Source organism: Cervus elaphus, chromosome 18 (assembly GCF_910594005.1).
Source record: "Cervus elaphus chromosome 18, mCerEla1.1, whole genome shotgun sequence".
NCBI classification, from domain to species: domain Eukaryota; kingdom Metazoa; phylum Chordata; class Mammalia; order Artiodactyla; family Cervidae; genus Cervus; species Cervus elaphus.
In genome coordinates, this window is record NC_057832.1 from 22,323,213 (window position 1) to 22,335,804 (window position 12,592).

The window sequence follows — 12,592 nt, forward strand, 5'->3', positions numbered from 1 at the left end:
TACTCCATAGGTTTTTTTTTTTTTTTTTTTTTGAGGATTGGTTTAAAGGTCTTTATTGACAGTTATGATAGATTTTATGTTTTGCAGGAAGGCTGTAACACTTTCTGTATTTTTGATTGCGTAAGGAGGGGGGGTACTGAGCACTTATAAAAGGGGTGGTGGGTTGGGCGGGGGAGTCTGAAAAACTCTTTCCTGACGAGAAAGCCAGAAGAGTTCCTCCTCTCTCTCTTTTTAGCCGTGGTGCCTAAGGTCAAGGTGGGTGTTAGGTGAAGCTCAGCGGCCTAAGTGGCGGCCATTCTGCGGGGCCTAGGGATTGGCCTTGCAGGCCAGGAGCGTGGCCCAGGGTTTTAGACGCCCCGGGGTCAGGGAGTTAACTGCAGACTCTGTGGGATGGGGCCCCAAGAACCCAGTCCTCGCGGCACCGAGACCCGAGCCGAAGGGCAGGCCCTGGCCCAAGCCCGAGGGGCTCTTCGCCCACGGCGCGGGGCCGGGGGGTGGGGCGGCCTCGCCTCGGGCCGGTGGTTTTCGCCCTCCGTTGGCCGCCAGAGGCTCCCTCTCTCCCTCTCCTGGGATTTTGCTGCCGGGCTCCCTCTCTCTGCGGCCCTAGAGTTAATCCCATCAGCCGAGGTGAGGCACCTGTTACCCCGGGCCTTCCTCACCCCCGCGGCCTCTCCCCCATTCCACCTCGGCTCCGCGGCCGGCCCAACGGCCCGGCGCGGGCGGCCGCACGTGGGCGAAGCCCCTGCCCCGGCCGGGACCCCCGGCCCAGGCCGGCCCGAGGGTGCGAGCGCCTCGGGGCCCGGGCCGCCGCCCGCCCGCAATGGCGTTGGGCAGTGCCGCGCGCCTCCCCGGGCCGCCCTGCGCGGGCCGGGCGCGCGTGGGGGCCGCGGCGCGAGTGGAAGCGGCCGCCGCAGCCGCCCTCCGCGCTGCGCCGTGAGGAGCGGGTGGAGGGGCGGCGAGCGGGCCGGCGCCGAGCCGAGTTGCGGCCACCGCGGGGCGGGGGGCGCCTCGGAGGAGGGGGTGGGAGCCACGGCCGCCTGACCCTCCCCGCCCGCGGCGGCTCCGGCTCGGGTAAGGGGGAGGCTGTGCGCGGGGCGAGGAGTTGGGGAGGGTGGAGATGAGGAGGGAAAAATCGGGATGTACAAAGGCTGAGTTGCAGGCTGAGGGTGGGGGTGGGTTGCGGTTGAGGATCAGAGGCATTATCAGTGGGATCTATTGTCTCCTGGCACTCTGGGACGAAAAACAAAGGGATTTATTAGCACTACCCTGTAATTTTTTCCTTCTTTTTTTTTTAAATTTTAATGTGGCTGGGGAGCTCGGCTTTCCCCGAGCCACGCCGGCATCCGCCTGGCAGCCGCCGGGAGCCGCAGCCAATGTGTTAGGACTTCAGGTGCTTCTTGGCACAAAGCTAGTCCGCGACCTCCTGCCATAGCGCTTGGCGTCACCTGCTCTCCCGGCCCTGCCCCTGCCCGGGGGCCGAGGGATTGCGTCCCGAACCAGGCTTGGGAATCGGCTGCCTCTCAAGTTGGTGTTATTTATGTTTGTCTTTTGTGAGGGCAGGTTTTGAATCCCCCGGCGGCCCCGTCGCCCCCGCCTCCGCCCCTTCGGGGTTTGGAATTGGCGGGGGCGGGAGTGGGGTGTGAGGGTGGGGGTCGGGGGAAGGGTGTGAAGGCTTAAACAAATGTCAGGGTAGAAGGAGATTGTCGATGCCTGACAGAAAAACAGGCACCACACTCTGAAGCCTTTCTTGTTTGTCTGCATGGGCCATGCATGCGTGCTGGGCCAGGAGCCGAGTTTGGTTGGAGACGGTTTCAATGAAAGTGTGTGCTTCCTCATCTGATGGTGCGTGCAGGTGATAGGGCTCGGCCTAATATTAAACAAAACAAAACAAAAACAAAATGAAAAATCTTTAGAACTACAGTGCCTGCTCCACAGCGGATCTTGAAGTATTTGCTTGCTGGCATATTGATGTAAAATCCAGCTGTGGGCTAGAGGAAACCGGCCAGCATGCATTGCGTTGTATTCTGAGCTTGTAGTAAGTTAGATGCAAGTGTAATAAACAAATCAGGGCTATGAAAAGAGGTTTCATGGTCTGTTTACCTTCTGATCGTCACGTTCTCATACATTGATTCCCATGATATTGTATATCCCACTCTATAATTAATGATGTTCACTCTTAGGAAACTTCCAAATATTTGATATGGTTCTGAACTTGAAGTGAAACTTACTGCCATTTAAGAACATTATTATGCTTGTTTTGGTCTGAAATTGCACTAGGGTTGCTTTGGGGATGCCATAGATGAGAATATCGGACCAGAAAGAATGGAATAAGTCACTGTAGGCATGTTTTGGAGTTTGTAAACATAGATTCTGAACTTTTAATTATGCTTGTACAGAAAGAATAAGTTCTACCTGATGTGGGGAATCGCAAGTGAATTTCGTTTTTCTGGATAGCTTGATGATTTCTTAAAGATCTGGGAACTGCTGGTTTCTTTTAAGGTCATTCACAAAACCAACCAAAACTTAAGCTAAAGTATTGCTTTCAAGTGTACCTATGTGTCACGTGTGTGTGTGTGTGTGTGTGTGTGTGTGTGTGTGTGTGATTTTGGTGTGTGTGTGGCTCCTCAAGTTATGTTTGAAACAGTTTTGTTACCCAAGATTGATCAGAGTTATAACTTTTAAATTCTTGGCTTTGAAGTTTCCAGTTCAAAAAGTAATTTCTTAGTTGACATGTGGCTAAGCCACTTTGAAAAATGTATTAATAGTTGACTAAGCATATAAATTCAAATTAGTAAATGAATTCAGAAATTCACTCTTTTCTGTTACAGATGAACCTGTAGTCTTGCTTTGAAAAAGCCATTTTGTGTAACTCTTGACTGAATAATTTCCTAATACACCTGTTGGGAGGATCACTGACCCAGTATGCCATTTGAGAGGCACTTTTTCTTGACCAGATACTGGTGATTAGAGAAGAGAGGTGTTTTGTTTTTTTGGTTTTTTTTCCTGATCATTATGAACATTGGCTTTGCACCCCTGAAGTAAAAATGTTGAAAACTGAGTCTTCGGGTGAACGTACCACGCTCAGAAGTGCCTCTCCTCACAGGAATGCATATAGAACTGAGTTCCAGGCATTGAAAAGTACCTTTGACAAACCCAAGTCAGATGGGGAACAAAAAACAAAAGAAGGTGAGGGCTCCCAGCAGAGCAGGGGGAGGAAATATGGCTCCAATGTCAACAGAATTAAAAACCTATTTATGCAGATGGGCATGGAACCCAGCGAGAATGCCGCAGTCATTGCCAAAACAAGGGGCAAAGGTGGACCTTCGTCCCCTCAGAGGCGAATGAAGCCCAAAGAGTTTCTGGAAAAAACAGATGGCTCGGTTGTTAAGCTGGAGTCCTCTGTTTCAGAACGAATTAGTAGATTTGACACAATGTACGATGGCCCTTCATATTCTAAGTTCTCAGAAACACGCAAGATGTTTGAGAGGAGTGTGCATGAGTCAGGACAGAACAACCGCTATTCCCCAAAGAAGGAGAAAGCTGGAGGGAGTGAGCCTCAGGATGAATGGGGTGGTTCCAAGTCCAACCGAGGCAGTACTGATTCCTTGGACAGTCTTAGCTCCCGGACCGAGGCTGTCTCCCCAACTGTGAGTCAACTGAGCGCAGTGTTTGAGAACACCGATTCCCCCAGTGCCATCATTTCCGAGAAGGCTGAGAACAGCGAGTACTCGGTGACTGGGCATTATCCCCTGAATTTGCCATCTGTTACCGTGACAAATCTCGACACCTTTGGACACCTTAAGGATTCTAATTCTTGGTCTCCTCCAAGCAAGCACAGTGACGATGCAGAGGATGCTCCCAAGAGTACCACAAGCCCAGGACTAGAGGTGGCTTCGAAAAGTACCTCTCTAGCTTCTGTGCCTAGCGAAGAGGCGCAGCAGAGCAAGGCAGCCGAGGCCCCCACATCTAGCCACGAGGCTCCCGACAGAACTGACAGAGACATCCCTGAAGAAGCTGGTGCCGAAAGCAAGGCAGTGCCAGAGCTTGAAATCCCTTCACCACAGAACGAACCTTCAGAAGACGCAGAAGCTCGTTTGGTTGGGAGTGAGGCAGCAATGCAACAGAAGAGAGAACTTGCAGGTGGTGATTTCGCCCCTGCTGATGTATCTAGGTTCACTTGTGAAAAGGATGTATTTGAAGAGCCGCATCATTTCGGGAGCTCCCATGTTTACATGCACAGTGACTATAACGTCTATAGGGTGAGATCCAGGTATAATTCAGACTGGGGAGAGACAGGCACTGAACAGGAGGAGCAGGAAGATAGTGATGAAAACAATTACTGTCAGCCTGATTTGGAGTACTCCGAGATCGTTGGATTGCCAGAAGAAGACGACATCCCGGCAAATAGGAAAATTAAGTTTAGTAGTGCTCCGATTAAGGTAAGTAGATTTTCATAGTTTGTTTTTGGAGTTTTTTTTTTTCCCCCCCTCTAAGTTTTTTTCTTAGTATTTGGGCCTAACTGTATGTAGACTGGGACTGACATCTGTAAAAACTACCAGGTTGTGATACACACATATTGTCTGGTGATTTTAAGAGTTTGGAGTTTTGAGAGCTATTTCTTGATGTGCTTTGTAGTTGTGTAAACCAGTTGTGTAAACAGCAATATTAAAGTTGAAGAAGTTTGGAGATTGTGAGATACATACCAGTGGACTGGAGTATGAATACTATGAACCCTGAAAGCCAGGAGTGTTAGTTGGAAGGAGAATTACTTCTTTAACTAGTTTTACTTGAAATTATCCATAAATAATAAAATCATCTAAATGTAAACCCTGTAGGATTTGAGGTATCATGTACAAAGGGAGAGTTATGATAACCTTGAAATAATATTCTTTATTTACTTGCTTAAAAAATCTGAGTTATCCCTTACTTAAGTGTAAGTGGATTGTGAGGAATGCTGGAACTTTTTTTTTTTTTTTTTGTACTGCTCCTTGGTAGTGAATGTTTGATTCGTGGAAATATGTTAGCGGACTTAACTACTTAAAATTAGAAAGCTATGACTCTAAATAGCTTTGAGTTCAGAATTCGTTATATGGCTTTAAAATGGAATTGTTTGAAAGGATGTTAAATTGATTTGCCATTCATGGATTTATTTTTACCTCTTAAAAACTGGATAAATGCCAATTGAATTCAGATGTTCTATTCTAATGACTTCACTTAGTTAACATTTGGAATAGAAGAATAACACAAAAATACATCCGCAGCGGGTGGTGAAACATTATTAGCTGATAATGGCAGTGGGGCAGAAGGTGTTTGGTTGAGTATCAGCATCTCCTGGAGTGCTTTTTCAAAGCGTCCTTGCCCATCAGCTGAGTGCCAAGGTGCTGGCATGCCCTCCTAGGGGAATCTGGAGGGCTGTGGTGGCAGAGTATGTAGTTTGCACCCACTTTCTAGGGACTCTTAGCTCACACAGTAAGTGTAGATGATAGATTTGGAATTAGATAAGTTATTTTCTTAAATTTTCTCCTCAAAGTCTAAAGCCACTGTCTGTTGTTATTTCCATCTTGTAAAACTTTCATAGAAGGCTGTAAGATGTGTTATTTACATAGCAAAGATAAATATGACCTTTCTGTAACTGTGAAATTCTTTCTTGAAATAAGCTAATAATCTATGAAATTATTTACTGGTGTTAACAGGCAAATTTGCCTTTCAGTAGTGTAAAGCAAAGTTTTGGGTCAGAATGGGTCTTGTCAAGTTAAACTATGCTTGAAATAACTTCTGGAGCTATGAATCTAGTTTCTAAGGAAGCTAAATTTTTTTGCTGCTCTTTCCCACCTCCCTTTGTTGTTCTCTCCCCTACCCCCAAGTTGTAGACACTCTCTTTAGAGGTCCCTTTTCCTCAGGCCCGTCCAGCCAGCTCCTAAATTTCATTATTCAAGTCCCCTTTGCAAGTGCTCTCTCATCTGAGCATCATCTTTCTACCCCTTAGGAAGAAAGCAACAAGATTAAATTGTTACACATCCAGTAAGGCAGGAATAACTGAAATGACTCTTCAAGGAGTTTGTTAAAACCGGTGACCAGCTCCCTAATGGGGAATAGCAGCTTATTAAAATTTATCAACCCTGATGGAGCACCAGCCTTGTATTTGGGTCCTGGGCTGCACAAAACACAGCTGCAGGTACCGGTTTAATGGATTTTAAGGGATTTGTCATTGAAACTTGGATGTTCATATGTGAACAAACCAGGGTTTAGGGTATGATGTTTTGAAGTTTTTTTTTTTTGATGTTTTGAAGTTGAAGTCATTTTTTTTTCTACCATTGCTTATAACAATAAGCATTTTGCCTCTTAATTTTCACGTTAAAGACTGTATTTCACATAACAAGGAATGAAATAGAGTTCATAGGTTTAATGCTTTCCGTTAAGAACATGATTCAGACATCAGATTTGTGAAAGATGACTTGCTGCGTTTCAGTGGGCAGTTAACTGTACTAGTTGGAGTGGATTAAGTTTGCGAACAGAAGATCTATTCTTAGCCCTTTGTAATGAATGAGACAATTACTCTTTTCTTGTTCCCATTGTTTAACATGTAAGTGGATTCACTTAGAAATCTTGAGAGCTACTTTTCCACTGGTGGTGGTGATGGTGGTAGTGTTTAGATTATTCTCCAATTAAGATTTTTGCCTCAGAGAGTGGTAATAATGTTTATTGAAGGCTTGTCAGATATCTACTCTCATGCTGTTAGCTGCAGAGGACATAAAAATCTATAAGGTTACCTCTTTCTCTGTGAGCTTGTGGAGTCACTTCTTAAACACATGGCATTTAAAACCCGTGAAACACAGTGTAAAAACCTGTGCTGAAGTGTCTAATGTCCTTTGAGTACTTTAACTGTTCTTGGCTATACTGAATGTGTGGCGTGAACAGTATTCGATAGGTCATTTAGAAGGGAATACACTCAGCCATTCTCTATGGGTGTTTCCTTATTCTTTTTATAAATATTTCTTTATTGGAATGGGAAGTTATATGCTTTCCAACATAAATCTTTTCCTTTGAAACATAAACACATTCCCTGTTTCAGAAGTAATAACAAGCATATTCCTTACAGAAATGATCTTTAGAACTTTTACATTCTTTTCCCGATACTCTCATCTTATTCTTCACTAAACATTCTCAACACTTTGGCCATCTTGTTTTAGAACTTGTTTATGACCTTTATGTGTGTGACAGTGTCCAGTTTCTATTTTAGTTCTTCTACAGATGTTTTAAATTGATATTTCCCTAAGATGTCTTAATCTGGACCTAGAAAAATGTCAAAATAATAGCTGATCTTTCCTGTGTATGTACATCCTTTATATGTAATTGTTGATGACGTTTAGAAGTGGTCAGATTGTTTCTTAATGGAAAGATTAATGTGCTTCATTGTGTCATGGAAAATTAGAAGGAAATTAATAATAGAAAATATAAAATCCAACTTTGGAGTATGGAATGAGGGAGTGTTATGAAGATATGCTGATTTGAGATATGGAATTATACCTTCATTCTCAAGAATTTCTCAGAATCAAGGAATTGAATTAAATTTGTCTTAGATAAATCAAAGAAAGGGTGACATTTAAATTTTTTAAAATTATTTCAGAACATTTATTGAGTCCTTACTATGTGTCAGGGACAGTGAAATATAATAAATATATAAAATTACCAGAGCTGATAAAGTCAGGAACCGGTGGCCAGTGGGAAGTATACAGCTCATTAAGGTCACTTCTTAGGTCATTTTGCTCAACTCTGTTCTTGGATAACCTAAGATCATCACTTCAGTCTTGTTAAGAAAATCACGACCCTTTCTCTGTTTCTGGTACTTAGGTCCTTCAGATTGGTGTTCTTGAAACATAGTGTATCGGAAAAAGTGTATTTTTTTAATTCCCAGCGAGACAAAAGAGCTGGATTAGTGTTGAGATACATTATTCTGTAATTTTCTGTGTGTTTTCTCAAGTTGCATGGAGTTTTACAAAGCTGGAGTTGAACGAGAGTCACCAATGGCTTCAATGTTGCTCTAAGCCTTACAAGATAGTTGTTGAAAATGGATTTTTTAGCTTTCTCTCCCTATTTTGGGGCTATGAGTTATTGTCAGGGGGATACTTGAGGCCTTTTATTCAGGATGGTGTTCTCAGCATCGTTCTGACACCCAAATTTCTGTCTCTGTGCAGTTTTCTCTAACAGTCCCAATCAGTGCTTCTAAACTTGAATTTGCATTATCAGTCACTCAGGGACCTTTTGAAATGCTTGTCTCTTTTTCAGTAGATGTTTTGTAGGAAATTACCTTGATGCAGTAGTTAGCCTCCAAGTACACTACCAGCTATCCCAGAGGTATGGACTAGACAGGCTCAGCCATCAAATTAAAATGCTTGAATCATACAATTTATCAAATCAGTTTAAACCACACAGCCAGAAGCAAGAGGAAAACCGTGGGGTGGGGGGGAATGATGAGGAGAGGGGCGGTAAGTTAACGAGCTTAAGGTACAAAGGAGATTGAAAGGAAGGACCTGAGCCCTTTCACTTTTTTGTACCTGAGTCCTGGGAACACAAAATGCGTGTGTCCTGTGTCTCTCCCACATCAGCCTTTCCCACTGATGGTGTGCGTGCTTCGGAGGACGCGAGTTGAGGAAGAACTCTGCACAGGCTTGTGATGCCCTGGCATCTTACTTCCCGGGATACACACTTGCTGAGCCGAAGGCAGTGGGGACAGGGACGTCTGTATACAGGTGTAGGCTTACCAGTTTGCCTGCTGGCGAGCCTTGCGGCTGTTTGCGTTTCCTGGTGAGAGCCCCTGAGGGTCCAGAGTAGCCTCACACTGAATGTCCTCGCTGGAAGGCTGGCATGGATGGCATCGCTGTCAGTCCAGAGGTGGTATGATAATGGCTTGGTCTTGCCATCTCTTTCTATTTTGGAATATCTTACAGGTTACTGGCTTACCTAATTGTAACATATCTTGTGACTTTTCTGTTGGTCTTACAAGCTCGCATTACTGTGCTTAACTAAGTCACTGAGTGTTAGCTTACTACCATCAGTGATGATAACTTCTTAAGAGTTTCATCCAATCCATTTATTTTCTTGACCTTTATAAACAGAATTTAATATTCCCAAGCAATACCACAAACTCTCAACAATAGTAGGTCTGGGGTGAAAATTTTGCCCTTCTGACAAGCTCTCAGATTGGTGCCGATGCTGCTGTTCACCAGACCACTATTTGGAATATGATTTTGAAGTATAATCTTCTGGCTTCTGAATGGGGCTTGTAACAAAATTTGCTCTTCAGATGGGTCTGCTGTAGCTGCTTGTATGGAAAAATATTCTTTGAAGCTGAAACAGGTGTAAACTTGTTTCTGGATGCCAAAGTGGATTATGATCTCTAAATTCATAAGGAGTTTGGGTCATTAAAAAGTCGTATTTTCGACTCTCTGTGGTCTAAATTTTTAATTATTGAAGGACAGGAGGAGGAAGTTCTTGACAGACTCAAAAATTCCATTTCTCTCATTCTTTTGGAAGCCTAAATTTAAAAGCTTCTAGGGAGAGTATAAGAATCATCATTTTGTATAGCTTGCTTTTATTTGGATAGCATTCAAACTGAGCTTCCTTTTACAATTTGGTGTTTTATAAATTATGGTTTATAACCAGGCAAATATGTCAAATGTTTTAATGTGCTGTGTAAAATCAAATAATGAATAGTTATTGAATGATCCCTTTTCTAATACTGCATATGTGTATACTAATAGCTTTTCCCCTCCACTGAAATTTGGTCATTTAATATTTAAATGAGATTCCTTTCTACAGCAGCCTATTACAGATGTTTGCAGAAATTTATTTGTAGTAGAAAGATTTAAAGTTTCTTGCTTTTTGTATCATCAACAATATTTTTTGTTCCCCTCTAAATTTCCTCACAAAGGATGCTCATTGTTGCGGTAATGAACTTTAAAGAAAAAAGACTGAATTTGAGGAAAATAACTTTCTATTATGTCATCCATCCATTGTTTACTTTATTAACCTAGTCACATGCCCGTCAGCAGTAATTTGATTTAAATCTCTTCTGCATTAGATTTTTTTCTAACATCTTCTTCACCTAAAAAAGAAAAAAGACTTCAGAATTTCTATAGAAAAACACAATTATATACAGGATAAATTCTGTATAAGCAAATCACATGTTATGTTTAGTTCTGAATATCACTTCTTCGTTTTTGTGCTATTATCTAATTTACTTAATATTTTTTCTTAATTTCCTATGCTATTCATTTTGAATCTTTCATTTTTGTTCTTTTGCTTCATTATAGTCTCCGGTTTTCATTTTGAATAGAAAAAAAGTAACTTTTCAAGTAATGCTTCACATTTTTTCTTTCTGGTCACTTTAAAAAATTACCCTGGTTCTAATCGCTTCATCTTGGTTTGTGACATAGAAACTTAAAGATGAAAAATACTTAAGGGTAATCTAGTGTAATTTCCTACTCACTTCAGTTAGCCCTTCAATAGCATATTGCTGACAGATGATCATTCAGCTTCTGCCTGAGTAATTCCACTTATGGGGGGTTTATTATTTTGCAAGGCAAAAGGAAAGTTAGAAGGAGGGACATGCTGTGTGCGTGTGTGTGTGCGTGTGCGTGTGTGTGTGTGTGTGTGCTCATATATTTGCTTATTTTCATTTATCTTTAATTTGCAGTTTTTTATTGAGATCAAATTTAAATAACATCAGATTCACCATATTCAAGTGTACAATTCAGTGGTTTTCAGTATATTCATGATGTGCAGCCAGCACTATTATCTAATTCCGGAATATTTCCATCACCCTAGAAAGAAACCCTGTGTCTGTTAGCAGTCGTTCCCAATTCCCTTTCTTCCCACATCCTTTGGCAAACACTAATCTACTTTCTGTCTCTATGGATTTGTGTCTTCTGGACATTTCATATAAATGGGATCAAGGGCGTGCTTTTTAAAGAGAATGTAGGATATGCAGTGAGCATGTCTTGAGCTATGTTAAAATTTAGGATACAGTGTGGGCAGCAGACTATAGGAAGGTCTAAAGGGCAAGGATAAAGGACTTTATGGATGGTGACATGTTCTCAAGATGAAGTGACAGGTTGTGGGGGCCACAAATGTTGCCTGCCTGTTAATGCAGTTTCATGGAGAGAAAGAAGACAGGAAGCTGAGATAACAGCAGGATCCAAAAAGGGATGAGGATACTTGTTAACTGAGGAAAAATGGTGTATGGGGCAAAGAGGATGGTCAGAATCACTGCCTAACTTGGGACACTGCACTTTTCTTCACGTAATCTGAAATTGCCGTTGATGAAGCTAAGTGATTGCTTCAGCCCAGGGTATCTTTAAAGGCACAGAAGCGCTGATGCCAATTTTCATCCTTACATTGGTCTTTTCTAGCATGAAGCGACTCTTGTCATTCTCCCATGATCTGATTTATTTCCATCCTACTGCTCTTACTTAGGTTCTTGCTCCTATTATTCTTTTATGTTGATTGGAATTGTTCATGGATGAACTTCACTCTTTATTTTAAAACTTCTCCTCCTTCAATATTTCAGTATAGATTTTATATGCCATTCTGACTATTATCTCTATAAATCATGTATGAGATAAGTCATTTTGGGCAGGCATTTAATTTATTGCACATTGTCAACTAAAGTATATTATATACATCACTCTTTAAATATTACTAAGTGATAATGAGAGTAACACCAAACTTTTTTTTTTAAGCTAGTTTTGTACATTTTCTTTATTTGGTTGTGCTGGGTCTTTGTTGCACAGGCTTTTCCCTAGTTGCAGCAAGTGGGGGCTACTCTTGCTCGGCTTCTCTTGTTTCAGAGCAAAGGCTACTAGGGTGTGTGGGCTTCAATAGTTGCAGCACATGGGCTTAGTTGCTCTGAGGCATGTAGGACCTTCCTGGACCAGGGATCTAATGTGTGTCTCCTGCATTGGCAGGCAGATCCTTTACCGCTAGGCCACCAGGGAGCTCCCAAAACTTTCTTGATATTCTGTAAACTTGGACAAGTCTGTGTCTTGAAACTTTGGTTTTCTTATGTGTAAGTGAGGCTGTCTTACTTGTAATTTATCGCTAGAATCTTTTCTCAGCTTTAACCTCTTGTTATCTTGACTGTATTTTAAACATATTTGTACAGTATCATTGCCATAAATATTTGTGCTATTATTTCAAAGGGAAAAATTTGAACGTCTTTGTTGAAATGTCAAATGAAGTTATGTTAAATTGCTCTTGAGAGTGTTATTTATACTATAGATTGTAGTTAAGAACTTTAAGATGATTAAAAGATTAAACCCAGGGGAGGACATTTTGATAGAGTCACTTCTAGAGCAACTCTACTTTTGAAAGTATGACTTGAACTATATATTAGAACACCTTGCTGAGGAACCTAAGAATAAAGAAATATTTTGTAATATAGTTGCTGACATATTCATTGCTTTACTCACTTTTGTTCTAGAAATAGCTTCACAGCACAGTTCAACATGATTGAGATATTGATAATCTTTTGCATGATTCCCAATTTTTTAGCCTAACTTGCTCTTTCTCATGTGCCAATCCTTACAAAAAG

The 12,592-nt window shown here is 42.1% G+C and overlaps 1 protein-coding gene across 13 annotated transcripts in view; it reads left to right on the forward strand.

Annotated features, from left to right (window-relative positions):
• The first annotated feature begins 448 nt into the window (after window positions 1-448).
• PPP1R9A (protein phosphatase 1 regulatory subunit 9A) overlaps window positions 449-12,592 on the forward strand; it is a 321,267-nt gene continuing 309,123 nt past the window's right edge. For 2 of the 13 annotated variants that reach the window (XM_043872345.1, XM_043872350.1), the window contains exons 1-2: window positions 450-627; window positions 2,829-4,439. In XM_043872345.1, the coding sequence (XP_043728280.1) occupies window positions 3,045-4,439 (1,395 nt within the window). In that variant the 5' untranslated portion in view covers window positions 450-627; window positions 2,829-3,044. Of the gene's footprint in view, window positions 628-705; window positions 1,072-1,217; window positions 1,525-2,805; window positions 4,440-12,592 lie in introns of those variants that run through there. The other 11 variants (XM_043872347.1, XM_043872349.1, XM_043872346.1 and 8 more) reach the window with 9 other exon arrangements.